The sequence below is a fragment of the Microcaecilia unicolor genome, chromosome 5 (assembly GCF_901765095.1).
Source record: "Microcaecilia unicolor chromosome 5, aMicUni1.1, whole genome shotgun sequence".
Taxonomy (NCBI): domain Eukaryota; kingdom Metazoa; phylum Chordata; class Amphibia; order Gymnophiona; family Siphonopidae; genus Microcaecilia; species Microcaecilia unicolor.
The window spans coordinates 177,229,711-177,245,830 of record NC_044035.1 but is presented as its reverse complement, the minus strand read 5'-3'; the positions used below and the strand labels follow the sequence as shown (position 1 = coordinate 177,245,830).

The 16,120-nt window shown below is 44.2% G+C and overlaps 1 protein-coding gene across 1 annotated transcript in view; it reads left to right on the top strand.

The window, feature by feature from the left end:
• FCSK (fucose kinase) overlaps positions 1 to 16,120 on the top strand; it is a 394,768-nt gene that overhangs the window by 371,356 nt on the left and 7,292 nt on the right. Inside the window, 8 exon segments of the mRNA XM_030203610.1 lie at positions 4,201 to 4,337; positions 4,339 to 4,429; positions 4,862 to 5,005; positions 5,088 to 5,207; positions 8,097 to 8,284; positions 10,240 to 10,339; positions 10,503 to 10,538; positions 10,541 to 10,725. Coding sequence (XP_030059470.1) covers positions 4,201 to 4,337; positions 4,339 to 4,429; positions 4,862 to 5,005; positions 5,088 to 5,207; positions 8,097 to 8,284; positions 10,240 to 10,339; positions 10,503 to 10,538; positions 10,541 to 10,725 — 1,001 coding nt within the window.

Here is a 16,120-nt window from a genome sequence, read left to right as displayed (position 1 = left end):
ACATTATAGCCCCCCCCCGCCGCCGCCATTGCCGATCCCCCTCCCCCCAGCCGCTGCCATTGCCAATCTCCGTTGTTGTCGCCTACCTTCGCTGGCGGGGGACCCCAACCCCCACCAGCCGAGGTCCGCGTCCTCCTGCCGCTGCCGGCTGCCGTTAAAAGAATTCCGTCAGCTGGCGGGGGACCCCCAAACCCCGCCAGCCAAGCCGAGGTCCTTTCATTTCTTCTTCCAGTAAAGCTGGCGCCGAAAGTTTCTTCTGTGCAGCGACGTCAGACTCAGAAGAAACTTTTGGCGCCAGCTTTACTGGAAGAAGAAATGAAAGGACCTCGGCTTGGCTGGCGGGCGGGGGTTGGGGGTCCCCCGCCAGCTGACGGAATTCTTTTAACGGCAGCCGGCAGCGGCAGGAGGACGCGGACCTCGGCTGGCGGGGGTTGGGGTCCCCCGCCAGCGAAGGTAGGCGACAACAATGGAGGGGGAGGGTTGGCAGCGGTAGGGGGGTCCAGGGCGAAATCTGCGGGGGCCCAGGCCCCTGAGGCCCCACGCAGATACGCCCCTGGTGTGCTTATGTAGGAAAAACTGGATGCGTAAGTTGATTTGTATTTGAGTCCTTTGCAGCTTGAGTAATGCAGGTTTAGGTATGTTCGTGTTGATTCAGATGTGTTTCTAGTTGATATTGAGTTTGTAGCCAGTTATCCTGCTGTATTCGTCACATGTTTGTAGGAACTCAGGGATTGTCTGTTCTGGGTACTTTATTTCATGTATATTTGTAGTTTCTCTGATTTTCTGGCAAAAGGTTCTACAGATAGTGTAAATAGTGTTGGGGATAGAAGGCAGCCTTACCTGGTTCCTCTTCCTAACGTGAATGGGTGAGCCAGTCTTCCATTGATGCTGAGCAAGCTGTGTGTTGATTGTAGAGGGCTTTGATTACTAAGAGGAAAGCTAGGCTGAAGTTTAGGGTCTTTAGCAGGGTGAATAGGTAGTTCCATTCGATTCTGTCAAATGCTTTGTGGCATCTAGGGCCAGGAGTGCTGTTGAGTCTTTCTTTTGTTTTGTACCCAGTCCCAGTTTATTATGTTTAGTATCCTGTGAGTGTTGTCTGATGCATTTCTACCCAGGATGAATCCAGTTTGGTCTCTTAAGATGAGATTTTTTATTGTGCCATTGAGTCTGGTGGCCAGTATTTTTGTGAGTAGCTTGGCATCTGTATGATTCACAGAGCTTGGGGATTCTTTCCATCTTTGTGTATTATAACTATGTTTGCTTGTGTGAATGTTAGTGGAATTGTTCTCAAGGTTAGGGCGCTGATTAGTACTCGAGAGCAGAGGAGTATGCTAGAATTTCTTGTATAATTCTATAGGAAAGCCATCTGGTCCTACTTCCTTGCTTGTGAGAGTGGGTTTCAAGGCCTGTTTTAGTCTTTTCCATTAATTGGTGTCTCTAGCTGTGTTCTTTTGTTCTTGTGTTATAGTTGCTAGTCGCGTGCTTTGTAAGTAATGGTTCATTTGTTCTGGGATGGTAGTGTTTTCTGAAGTGTAGAGTTTGCTATAGTATATGGTAAAGCAGTCTGTGATACTCTTTTCATCTTTTTTTGAGTATACCTTTTTCATCTACTACTTTGATTGTATTTTGTGCTGTTCTTTGTTTTAGTTTGGCTGCTTGTATCTTATCCATTTTGCTGCCTAGTTTGGCTGCTTGTATCTTATCCATTTTGCTGCCTTGCTTGTAGTGGGTGCAGCCTAGTTTTTTGGCTATGAGTTCTGCCTCCTCAGCAAGGTATTTGCTTAGTTGGGCTCTTAGTAAATATATTTTCTCCAAGAACGCTTCTGAATGTTTGTGGGCAGTTTCTGTTTGGTACAGTTCTGTTTGCCGTTCTTTTCGGGATCCTAGTTCTATGCATGTGCATCTTATGATGCCTTCATAGCATCCTATAGTGTGCTGTCATTTACTTCTCCTCTATTGTTGTTGATGAGGTAGTCCTCTATGGCTTGCTCTATTTGTATGCTTCTTTTGGGGTCTAATAGTACTTTAGTATTCAGTGACAAGGTCGTGCTTCCTGCTGTATTGTGATTGATGGTTTTTTATTTGTATTTTTACAGAGGCATGGTCTGACCCTATCATGAGTTCTATAGAGCAGTCTAGGATTTCTGGGGCTAGTTGGTGTTTTATCATAAAATAGTCTGTAGATTTAGGGGATATCTACATGTATGATAGTCTTTTACTGTCAGGTGTAGATGCCTCCAGATGTCCATTAGGGATAATTTCAGCATTAGTTGCAGTAGGTTTCTCCCTTTCCTGTTCTGTCTAGCTCAGGTTGCACTGTCCAGTTAGTTGCCCACTAAGATGATGGGGATAATTGTCCATCCCCTGATATACTGAATTGTGGACTACAGGAAGTGTAGTTGGCCTTCATTGAGGGCATAGATATTAACTGTGCAGATTAGTGCCCTCACTGTTTTGTCTTTCCAGGTTCTTATGGTGAGTACTGTGCTGTTCTTTCTGATCACTATTGCCACTCTAGTACTGTTTGAGGTGCCATAGGAGTGGTGGCTTTCTGCTATCCAGTGTGCTTTGTTCCTTTCCGTCTCCTCTCCCCAGGTGGGTGTCCTGGAGGAGATAGATGTCTGCTTTAATTTTCTCTATCTTTATTAGTGCTTTGGCTCTTTGTGGTGGATTGTACAGCTCTTATGTTATATGTAACTATTTGTGATGTATTTGTTGTTCCTGCCATCTTTTTGAGTTTATCATTGCTGTGACCAGTGGGATCCATTATTTATGTTTCCCCTCCTTTTGTTTCATTTTGTGGTGAAGTGGTGTTTGCTGGCCTGTCTCCTATGAGTGTGCAAGGATTTCCAGTAGTGGTTAAGGGGTGGATGTGTGTTTATTTTTCTTGTGCACGCCCCTCTCGGTGTCCTTAGAGGTTCCCCTCCCTTTGTCCTCCCCTCTCTCCTGCAGTACCATTGCAGGTGTGCATCAACATCTCAATGGCTGTATTTCTTTCACTTTTTTTGTGGAGTCTCAGGGCAAGTGATTTCCCTTTGCCTGTTTCTCTTAGGCTTTTTTCAGCTCTTTATGTTGGAAGTTGTTCTTGTTGTTCTGCTTGGTCGCTGATCTTAGCCGTGTCCTTTCCCAGTGCTCTTTGTTGTTAGTCTTCTGATTTATGTTGGAGCGGGAGAGTCATCTGGAAAGTTGAGTTCTAAGAACTTTATAGCCTTATCTGGCATTGTGAAAATTATGGTGTCTTCTTTCCATTTTACTCTGTTTTGCTGGGTACTGCATGTTGATTTGGATGCAGTGATGGCACAGATACTTTTTCACTTCTCTAAATTGTGATCTCTGCTTATCCAGTTCTAGACTAAAGTCCTGAAGGAGCCATATCTGAGCTTTCTTGTAGCGTTCAGTGGTCTGGGTCTCTCTCCTGGCTGTTTGATGTGTCCAGGGATCCTGTGAGTCCTTTGCACCACAATGTTTGCCAGGAGAATTGGGAACTATCTCATTACGCATGCTTTGTACAAACATGGTAGGATTGATTTTTTCCAGACCTTCAGGCACTCCCACAATCCTAACGTTGCATCTTCTCAATCTGTTTTCAAGATCTATTTTGGTGAGTAATTTTTATATTATTAGGGATTGTGTATTAGATTCTTCCCTAAGTGTTGTTAAGGCTTCCTCTGTCCCTGTTACTTACTGTTCTATTTGCTGTACCCGTTCCACCATTTCTCTGAGCGCTGTGCAGACTCCTCTTAGTTCTGATTGGATCTGGGTGAGCTTTTCATGTAGGGAAGAGTTTCCAGCTTTTATGGTATCTAATATCATCTTTGTGTCAGAAGTTTCTTTTTACTGTGTTTCCCCGTTGCATGTTGGACTCACTGGTAGGAATTCTTCTAGTTGCTTTGCTGAACGGCTGGGGCTGGTATGCATGGCGGCACCATCTTGAGCATTCAGGCATTACTGCAAGGTTGTTTGCCTCAAGGTTTTCTACGATTTTGTTGCTGGTATCAGCATTTTCATGGTTTTCTTTGTTTCTGTTTTGTCTGACATCCCTGCCGGTTAGTTAGGGCTGAAATTCTTTTTGTTGAGTTTCTAATATTGCTTGACAATGATCTTGGGCACTGCTTCTGAACACGTCTGCTCTCTAGCATCATGCGATTCTCTCTGCTTTAATGGATTTTAGAGCATATTCTGTAAACATTTATTTTCCAGGTGGATGGAGTGATACCCCTCCAATCACATATGAGCATGGTGGTGCTGTAGTGAATATTGCTGTCTTGGTGGATGGGCAGCGGCCCATTGGGGCACGAGTACGACGCATTGCTGAGCTGGAATTGAGACTTATCAGTACAAGTGGGAGCCCTGGCAGGGGAGGTTATAACAGAAGTGGTTTGCCAGAGCTTAGAGGACATGCGGGATTACTGCCAGCCTCATGCACCAGGTGAGATTCCAACAGTCAGACCCAGAGAGGAAGGGTGCAAGATATATGCAACATATCAGCTAGCTATTGCTAACTAAAATTTGCTTATTTAAGTATAATAATGTCATAAACCAGGGCACTATACAACCTACAACACACTGTTGTGAATTTCTTTCCTAGAGAACAGACTATTAGAGAGTACCTGAAGGACAGGGAGATAGTGATTTGTCCAGGGTCACAGTGAGTGTTAAGGCAAAAAAAGGGACTTGGCCTTAGTTCTCCTGGCTCTCAACCAGTTGCCATCTAACCTGTAAGCCCCTTCCTCTAAAGTGATGTCATTTTACCAACATGGTAGCTCCCATTACTTGAATGTCTTGATCCCCCCCTCCCAGGTACTGTACATACTTTGCCAGTCCCACTCTCCATGTGTTTCAGGTTTATTTTCCTTTTCAGGGGCTCTACTGAAAGCTGCTTTTATCTGTTCTCAAATAATAAGTTACCCTTCTAAGAAACTCTTGCATGACCAGCTGATGGAGCAATTTGGAGGAGGATTTCAGCTACGTACATGGTCTAACCTGCCCCATGGATCTGGCTTGGGTGTGTATGAAGGTATTTTTGTTTACGCCTGTCACACAGTAGATTTGTGAACCCCCATTTACTCTGCACTTACCTTTTCCAGGTACCAGCAGCATCCTGGCAGGTGCAGTGATGGCAGTATTGTATCGGGTAACAGGAAAATCGTGCAGCACTGAATCACTCATACATGCAGTGCTGCACCTGGAACAGGTCCTCACCACAGGTAAAGAGAACCAGATCCAAAGAGTACCAGGAACAAGTCCTCATCACAGATAAAAGAACCAAAACAGATCAAGATTCGGGAACAGGCCCCCATCATAGGTAAAGAGTAGCAGGAGCAGATCCAAAGAGAACCAGGAACAGGTCCTTACCACACATGAAGAAAACCAGAACATATCAAGTTTCATCACAAACAGAGAAAGAAGATCAGGCTTCAGGCTATTAACTGGCATGTAGGATTGTTTTCAGGACCAATGAGATAAATAAATGGATGGTGGGCTAATATGTCAGCCTTAAATTAAAAAAAAAAAAGTTGTTTTTTTATTATGGAATAGAGGTCATAATCGCCCTTTCCTTTGTCATGACTGATATTAAATTATGTTGAATCACCATTGTCATCAGTTGTATGTGATCTTGGGTAGAGAATGACAAGGGGGTGGGGACCCCCGGTAACCGTTGGGACGGGGTGGGGATAGAGCCTGCGGGGACAGGGCGGGGATGGGGACAGAGCCCGATGGGGATAAACTTTGTCCCTGTGCCATTTTCTACTTTGAAGCCTGGTAATGAACTGGGCTGTTATTTAAGTTTGAGTGATTCAGATGATGATATTTTGATTTTTTGGAAAAACAAGCAAACATGTTGGTCACAACTAGCAAACGTTGCATGGGGGATCCTGTACATTTACCAATACATCTTCTAAGAAGACAAGTTGCTCATTTTTATTCCTTTTTATACTTTAATAAAAAGATTTAAATATAAAATCATAAGTGTTCAAGGCTTCTGCAGATGAGGACAGGGCCTGCGGGGATGGAGATAAGGTCTGCGAAGATGGGGTGGGGATGGAGACAGAACCCACGGGGACGGGGCAGGGACAAACTTTGTTCCCATGTCATTCTCTAATCTTGGGGTTAAAGTTGATGAATATTGCTGCTAAAGGAATAGTTGCAGTTTTTTTATGTTACACCTGTTGAGCTGTTTACATCACTTATTTTCAACCTATGGATTTTCATTCACTGTTGTAGTCAATGCAGTGGTCTCAATCCAGTCCTCGGGACACACCTGACCAAGTTTTCAAGATACCCACAATGAATATGCATGAGATAGTTTGCATAGAATGGAGGAAGTGCATGTAAATTTATCCCATGCATATTTATTCTGGATGTCCTGAAAACCTGACTGGTTAGGTGTGTCCTGAGGACTGGGTAAAGAAGCCCTGCTGTAATGCAATATATTTAGACCCTCCTTTTATTCAGCTTATGCATTGCATTTGGTTTTGAATGCTGCAAATAAAGGTTGACAAACTGCTGCATTCAGGAACTTATTCTACCAGTTCTCTGTTCACAACATGATTGCCTATCGAACAACATATCAATTTAAAGTCTGTTGGCTTGTTTTCAGAATTCTTAAGAATCCCTTAAATGTCCATGGCTATTTGAGAAAAATATTGGATTTGCATCATTTTAGGGTATTTATATGTTTGGCTCTGCAAATCTATTAACTGTCCTTTCACGTAGGCTACAAGATTAACTATAACTCAGTCAATGGCATTCTCTGTAGCCTCAGTTACGGAATAGTTAGTTTTTGGAGTTGAGATCTGAGGTTGATGCATGTCAATTTAGAAAACAACTGAGGGCTGCTTCATTTAGGGGCCCTTTTACTAAAGTACGTTAAGTTTGGGGATTAACACTTTTTATCATAGGATTTTAACACGTGTCAAGCCCAAAACTAATGCTGCATCAAGAAGGGCCATTTCCAGTATTTTATTGCAGGTGATGCATTAATGACTCTGCTTTTATGATTTTCTCTTTGACTTTTTGTGGAAATGATGGTTTTTCCTTTGCATTTTTCGGATGCATTAATACTCCCATAAGCATGCAGTACCTGCTGAAAGTTAACATGGGGCCACTTACTGCCTCCAATTTAGGAGGTGCTTTCCCCCAGATTCTGTATAGCATGCCTAGAGTTACGCTCGGTTCTGCACATAAATCTAGGCATATTCTATACGCATGTAGTTTAATTGTTTTAACAAGCTGTTAAGCGTTGTTAAAAGCTCTTAAGCAATAACGAGCACTAATTGGCAAAAATTAGAATTTACACACATACATTGCTAAGTGTATTCTGTAATGTACTGTACCTAAATTCTAACATGTGCAGGCAAAAAGGGGCGTGGAAATGGGCATTTCATGGGCGTTCCAAAATCTACATGAGTGTTATAAAATATGGGCCAGTGCACATAAACCTATGTGCAGTGATTTATGCCAGTTTTTTCACTGGCGTAAATGGACATATAGAGTTAGTTGCATGAATGCCTAAGCATCTTCTAAATACCGCTTGTAGATTTACGTGCAGTATTTAGAAGATGCTTAGGCATAATTGCCTAACGTGTGTTAATTTTAGGTGCCATATATAAAATCGGGCCCTATATGCTCCTGCATTAACTCTGCCTTACCAGTTAATATGTGGTAAGGGTAATGCATGAGATGGCTAATAGTTCCATGCCCACTGTCTGCGCCCTTGCCATCCCCCCCCCCCCCCCCCGAAAACCCTGAAAAATTCAGTAACATATTGTTTTACACATGGTAAGAAGCAAACCACCAAAAACCCATTAATGTGGTCATGCGATAGCCTGTTTCTGGGCATTAAGTGCTTAACACAATTTAATAAAAGGGTCTGTTAGTTAATTGACTTGGAGATAATTCTGGGGCTGGGTATTATTAATTTTTTCAATGTGATTTTATATTATTTAGTAAAGTTCTGTGTACCCTCATTTATAAACAGCATAGAATAGTTTTAATTAGCATCGCGGTATAGAAATGTGTTTTCAATGAATGAGATGTTAGTGATCTTAGCACTCTCTCGTCCCTAACACTTACAACTGATTCTTTTCTGGCAGGAGGTGGATGGCAAGACCAGGTGGGCGGGCTCGTTCCAGGCATCAAGATTGGACGTTCAAGAGGTTGTCTGCCACTGAAAGTAGAAGTGGAGGAACTTGCTGTGCCTGAAGGCTTCATTCAGACCCTGAACGAGCATCTTCTCCTGGTATACACAGGCAAAACCAGACTGGCACGAAATCTGCTGCAGGTGAGGGGGGTCCAATCTCTTCTTTACTTGCTTGAAAAAATACACAGTCTGCTGCTGATGAGGTAGTATACTCTAGAATTAGCATGCAGTCTCCTGTAGATGAGATCAGAACTCTCCATTATTAGCATGAGTTAGTGCATGGGCTCCTTCTCTAGCTCCCTGCCTCTGTCCTGTCTCAGGCTCCATCTCAATTTGTTTTCCTGCATCATGGTCAATTTCTGGCATAGCTGCTGCACTTACAAAATAATTGTATTCCAATAAGCTTTCAGCTGCATTTTATTTGGGACCAGGCAGTTTCCTCCTTACTTTTATTGTATTTGTGTTGGAACCAGGGCTGAGATCTGGCACAATTAACTTTCTCCATTTTCCCCCTATGTTATTTGTATTCTTTCTTATCCTCAACTCTGCTTATTGCAGTACTATCCTCTATCAGGGGCCATGCACCACAGCTTCTTTGGAACACTACAAATACGGGCATTTTTTAAAGCTATGGTAGTGATGGGAGGAAGTGCAGAGCTATAATTTTTATCATCTGAAAATAAAGCTTGTGAAAAAGGCTTTTTACTTATCTCAGATTCTTAGGGCTGCTAACAAGCCTAGAAAAACCTCTTTTCAGTTCTCTAAGACTTGGCTTCGTCAGGTCCTTCACCCTTGGATGCCTGTACTCTTACTGTGGATGACTTTGCGGATTAATTTCTCACCAAAACCTCCCAGTTTCAGGCTCAGGCCTCAGCTTCATCTGCATAGTACCAGTCTTCTGTTGGCAGCACTAACTGCCAACAGCGCATTTGTTGTATTGCTGTCTCAGATTAGGCCCCTGCCCATGATGCTGATGTCATCAGAAGTGAGCTATTAGAATCATAGCATATACTTTCCTGCTACTAATTTGTGGCACGCGCCGGAGACAAAAGAGCATGTTGTGCTTCTTTGTGCACTCCTGTGTGTGCCTCCTTTGGGTACTGACTTTAGGTATGTTATTTAATTTTCTTTCCCAAAAAGCATACAGGCAAATGCTCTGCAAGATACAAACCTGCAGAAAAGCAGACCCCCGTGGTGAAATAAAATAAAATGTATTCAACGCAGATATATAATATCAGCATATAACTTTCCTCTAACCGCCCAACACGGCCATGTTTGTACTCTCAAGGGCTGGGTCAGATGCTAAACATGAAACCAGCAGGAACAGTCCAATGTTTTCCCTGTCTGGTTAGTGCAGTAACCGCATTTGTGAGCAGCATGTGTCAGGCTGCAGCTGCTAGCTCACTGCTTGTGAATCTTATTCTCTGTGCTACACTGCACTAACCAGATGGGGAAAACATTGGACTGTTCCTGCTGGTTTCATATTAAGCCCCTGACGTAGCCCTTCAGAGGACGAAATATGGCCATGTTGGGCGGTGAGAGGAAAGTTATATGTTGATGTTATATATCTGCGTTGAATACATTTTGTTTTATTTAACCACGTGGGTCTGATTTTCTTTCTGCTATTTAATTTTCTTTTATTTTCTCTCTCCCAATATGTCGGCTCCTCCTATGCCAATTCCGGTAGTTAGGGAGCATCGCCATTTTGCTCCTTATACAATATCAACCTTCTCAGAAATAATTTCACTTTCTAGATCTGTTCCTATCTCTAGTTGCCTTTCTCCCGGAGCATTATTGCCATTGCATGCAGGCCTTTTGAACACTCGTTCAGTGCGTTGCAAATTGCAATTTATGTATGATCTTCTTCTATACCTCAACTTGGGCTTTTTGTCTTATAGGTATAAATTTGGGCAAGAGCATTTGTGCACTTCTGGAGATAGTTCTGAGGTCTTTTTTTTTTAAAGGCACAAAGACACCTAAGTTAACTTTACACAATAGGCATATTTTTTGGAATTTTATATTATAAAGTTAACACTATTTTATTACATACAGGCAGGACAATATCATAACGGGACAAATTCATTTTGCCATTGCAGGATGTCCTGCGGAATTGGTATGCCAGGCTGCCTGCTATTGTCCAAAATGCTGATGTCCTGATCAGCAATGCAGAGGAGTGTGCTTGTGCCTTCAGCCAAGGTAAAGTGTCAATCAAGTAATTTCAAATGGTAGATAAATAGGCAATTGCAAGTTTAGTAGACCATCACGGCTCCTGCCTACACATTTATTCTTCTGCAATTCTTCTTGTAGTAATATATATATGGAGTATGTGTAAATATGTATGCTTCTTCTTCCACTCCAGGGGACTTGCTCAAACTGGGAGAATGCCTGAACTGCTACTGCAGCAGAAGAAGAACATGGCACCAGGCTGTGAGCCTCTGGCTGTGCGGCATATAATGGATGCCCTACAACCCTATGTATATGGTCAGAGTCTGGCTGGGGCAGGAGGTGGAGGATTCCTCTATGTTTTAACTAAACAGCCTAAGCAAAGAGAGAACCTCCAGAGAGTTCTGGCAAATACACAGGTGGGACAGAGAAATCTATATTATACAGTAACTATGAAGGTAGCGTTTACTAGGTAAAACTATCCCATACTAAATAATCATCACACCAAAGTGTCTATATAACTGATAACAGTATGTCAGGTTAATAATCAAGCACCTATACTTGCTATAATTATTTTGAATAATTCTGGAAAATGCACACATAGGTTTATCTTACCAGCAGATGGAGTCTGAAAACCACTGGTTTGATGACTTCACCCTTTATAGGGTTCTGCACAGGCCAGTAACAGTCAATATTTGTATAACAAATAGACTACCAAACATCTCCCCTCAAAGAAACAAGAGGGCAACAGAACTGCAAACTGAGTCCAAATTTAGCCCACAGCACTAAACCAGTGCGGAAATTTTCTGAAGCAGTGCTTCCCAAACTTTTCTCTGATGTGACCACATTTTAGCACTTGAAAATTCATGTGACCCCAGATGGGTGACCAAAACAAATCTCAGCTCCCCTCCACTTTGTCAGAATGGATGGTATGAGCAGTGGCGTAGCTCCCCCAAACAGATTTGGATAAAAACTGTGCCTATTTTGCTGCTGGGCCCACTTCCTTCACTGGTCTCTTTTCCTCCCCTCTCTACTGATCATTTCTTACAGCTTTGAAGTTCAGCGGCAGAGCAGCAGCGGTATCAGCTGTAAGAACAAAGTGAAAGCACGTGAGACCATTTTCCTGTGTGCACCGCTGCTGCTCTGCCGTCACATGGCAAAATTACTACTACTACTACTATTTAACATTTCTAAATCGCTACCAGGTTGCGCAGCGCTGTACAATTAACAAGAAGGACAGTCCCTGCTCAAAGGAGCTAACATCTAAAAGACAAAAAGTGCAGTCAATCAAAGATTGAGGCAGTCTATTTTATTTATTTATTTTTGTTACATTTGTACCCTGCACTTTCCCACTCATGGCAGGCTCAATGCGGTAGGCAATGGAGGGTTAAGTGACTTGCCCAGAGTCACAAGGAGCTGCCTGTGCCGGGAATCGAACTCAGTTCCTCAGTTCCCAGGACCAAAGTCCACCACCCTAACCACTAGGCCACTCCTCCACATTTCCTGGATAGAGGTACAATGGTTAGGTGCCGAAAGCACATTGAAGAGGTGGGCTTTGAGCAAGGATTTGAAGATGGTAGGGAGGGGGCTTGGCGTATGGGCTCAGGGAGTTTATTCCAAGCATAGGGGGAGGCGAGACAGAAAGGGCGGAGTTGGCAGTGGTGGAGAAGGGTACTGAGAGGGAGGGATTTGTCCTGTGAGCGGAGGTTACGGGTAGGAGCATAAGGGGAGATGAGGGTAGTGAGGGGCTGCAGATTGAGTGCATTTGTAGGTTAGTAGAAGAAGCTTGAACTGTATGCGGTACCTGATCGGAAGCCAGTGAAGTGACTTGAGGAGAGGGGTGATATGAGCATATTGGTCTAGGCGGAAGATAAGACGCGCAGAGAGTTCTGACGGATTGAAGGGGGTATAGATGGTTAAGTGGGAGGCCAGTGAGGAGTAGGTTGCAGTAGTCACGGCGAGAGGTAATGAGAGAGTGGATGGAGAGTTCGGGTGGTGTGCTCAGAGAGGAAAGGGCGAATTTGCTGATGTTATAGAGAAAGAGCGACAGGTCTTGGCTGTCTGCTGGATATGGGTAGACAAGGAGAGGGAGGAGTCAAAGATGACTCCAAGGTTGCAGGCAGATGAGACGGGAGGATGAGGGTGTTATTGACTGAAATAGAGAGTGGAGGGAGAGGAGAAGCTCTCAACATCCAGGCCCGTGAGAGTCAGAGACTGGAGGTTGGGATGTAGAAGCGACCCCTCGTTCTGGGTGATGAGGGTCGGAAAACACTCCAATCAATCTCCACGGTTCTTCGGAGGACACTCAGAAGAAGAGGGAACCAAATTTGGCGTGGCCAGAAGGGAGCATGAGGATCATGGGTCCCCGGTCTTGCTTGAGTTTCAGCAAAGTCTTTCCTACTGGAGGTATGGTAGGATAGGCATACAGAAGGCCTGTTCCCCAATGTAGGAGAAAGGCATCTGACGCTAGTCTGTCGTGGGCCTGAAGCCCGGAACAGAACTGAGGGGACCTTGTGATTGATCTGAGTGGCAAAAAGATCCACCGAGGGGGTGCCCCATGCTTGGAAGATCTTGCAGGCTATGCCCATGTCCAGTGACCACTCGTGAGGTTGCATTACTCTGCTCAGCCTGTTGGCCAGACTGTTGTTTATGCCTGCCAGATAAGTGGCTTGCAGAAACATGTCGTGACTGCGCACCCAAAGCCACATCTCGACGGCTTCCTGACACAGAGGGTGAGATCCGGTGCCCCCCTGCTTGTTGGTGGAATACATGGCAACCTGATTTGTCTGTCTGAATTAAAATGATTTGGTTGGACAGCCGATCTCTGAAAGCCTTTAGAGCGTTTCAGATCACTTGCAGTTCTAGGAGATTGATCTGAAGACCTACATAAGTATTGGCCATACTGGGAAAGACCAAAGGTCCATCAAGCCCAGCATTCTGTTTCCAACAGTGGCCAATCCAGGTCACAAATACCTGGCAAGATCCAAACAAGTACAAACATCTTATAGTGCTTATCCCAGAAATAGTGGATTTCCCCAAGTCTATTTAATAATGGTGTATGGACTTTTCCTTTAGGAAGCTGCCCAAACCTTTTTTAAACTCCTCTTAGTTAACCGCCTTTACCACATTCTCTGGCAACAAATTCCAAAGTTTAATTACATGTTGAGTGAAGAAACCTTTCTCCGATTTGTTTTACATTTACTACATTGTAGCTTCATTGTATGCCCCCTAGTCCTAGTATTTTTGGAAAGCGTAACGGACGCTTCACATCTACCCATTCAACTCCACTCATTATTTTATAGATCTCTATTATAGCTCCCCTCAGCCGCCTTTTCTCCAAGCTGAAGAGCCCTAGCCACTTTAGACTTCCTCATAGGAAAGTCGTCCCATCCCCTTTATTATTTTTGTCACCCTTCTCTGCACCTTTTCTAATTCCACTACATCTTTTTTGAGATGTGGCGACCAGAATTGAACACAATATTTGAGGTGCGGTGGCACCATGGAGCGATACAAAGGCATTATGGCATAATTTTTGTTTTCCATTCCTTTCCTAATAATACCTAACATTCTATTTGCTTTCTTAGCCGCAGCAGCACACTGAGCAGAAGGTTCAACGTATCATCACGATGACACCTAGATACCTTTATTGGTCCGTGACTCTAATGTGGAACCTTGCATGACTTAGCTATAATTCGGGTTCCTCTTTCCCACATGCATCACTTTGCACTTCCTCATATTAAACGTCATCTGCCATTTAGACGCCCAGTCTCGTAAGGTCCTCTTGTATTTTCACAATCCTCCCGCGATTTAACGACTTTGAATAACTTTGTGTTGTCAGCAAATTTAAAATTACCTCACTAGTTACAACCATCTCTAGGTCATTTATATATATGTTAAAAAGCAGCAGTTCCAGCACAGATCCCTGGGGAACCCCACTAACTACCATTCTCCATTGAGAATACTGATCATTTAACCTACTCTCTGTTTTCTATCTTTAACCATGTTTTAATCCACAATAGAACACTACCTCCTATCCCATGACTCTCCAATTTCCTCTGGAGTCTTTCATGAGGTACTTTGTCAAACGCCTTCTGAAAATCCAGATACACAATATCATCCGGCTCACCTTTATCCACATGTTTGTTCACCCCTTCAAAGAAATGTAGTAGATTGGTGAGGCAAGATTTCCCTTCACTAAATCCATGTTGACTTTGTCTCATTAAACCATGGTTTTGAATATGCTCTGTAATTTTGTTCTTAATAATAGTCTCTACCATTTTGCCCGGCGTCAATTTCCCGGATCTCCTCTGGAACCTTTTTAAAAATCGGCATTACATTGGCACCCTCCAATCTTCCGGTACGACGCTCGATTTTAAGGATAGATTGCATATTACTAACAATAGCTTCGCAAGCTCATTTTTCAGTTGTATCAGTACCCTGGGATGAATACCATCCGGTCCAGGAGATTTGCTTCTCTTCAGTTTGTAGAACTGCCCCATTACATCCTTTTTCTTGAAAAGACCAGGCTCCTTGAGTGTGAAGCCCATCTCCATAAGCTCCCCACCCCAGGAGGGATGCATCCGTCGTCAGCACTTTTTGTGGATAAGGAATTTAGAATGGATGTCCCAAGGTCAAATTGGATCGAATCGTCCACCACTGAAGGGAATTGCGGAAGTCAGTGGACAGCTGGATCACATCCTCTAGATTCCCCGCAGCTTGATACCACTGGGAAGCTAGGGTCCATTGAGCTGATCTCATGTGTAGACGTGCCATGGGAGTTACATGAACTGTGGAGGCCATGTGCCCCAGAAGTCCTCAACATCTGCCGAGGCCGTGATTTGTTGAGACGCTCAAACTATGGACACCAGGGACAGGAGGTTGTCTGACCTTGCCTCGGGAAGATAAGCTCAAGCTGTCCTTGTGTTCAACAGAGCTCCAATGAATTCCAACTTTTGTACTGGGGTGAGATGGGACTTGGAGTAATTGATTACGAAGCCCAGTAGCTCTAGCACCTGATAATCATTTGCATAGACTGTAGAGCGCCTGCCTCCGAGGTGCTCATCACCAGCCAATCATTGAGATAAGGGAACACATGACCTCCCAGTCTGCATAGTGACGCTGCGACTACTGCTAGACACTTTGTAAACACTCTGGGTGCAGACCGCCAGACTAAAAGGCAATACACGGTACTGAAAGTGCTGTTCCCAGCCGAAACCGAAGATACTCCTGTGAGCTGGAAGTATCAAGATGTGTGTGTAAGCGTCCTTTAAGTCCCGGGAGTATAGCCGATCGTTCTCTTGAGTCATGGGAAGAAGAGTGCTCAGGGAAAACCATCCTGAACTTTTCTTAGACAAGGAATTTGTTCAGGGCCCTTAGGTCTAGGCTGGGACGCATGCCCACTGTCTTTTTCTGCACAAGGAAGTACCTGGAATAGAATCCCAGCCCTTCTTCCCCTGGTGGAACGGGTTTGACCGCTTGGGCCTTAGAAGGGCGGAGAGTTCCTCTGCAAGTACCTGTTTGTGCTGGGAACTGTACTCCTTCCAACCGGCAAGTTGTCCGGTACAGACACTTTTACTGAGGCTATGCTTAACTGGAGCCATAGCAGAAGCCCGCCCCCTGCTTTTGCTGGGGAGCAGTATGGGCCTTAGACGCATGCTGTTGACGAGAACGAGCGCAAGGGGCTGAGCCTGGGCAGGCTGCCGAGAAGAAGGAGTGTACCTACGCCTAGGATAGGAATAGGGAGCAGTCCTCTTCCCCCCAAAATACCTCCTAGATGAGGAGGTTGTAGCAGAAGGTGCCCGGTGGGAGAGGAAA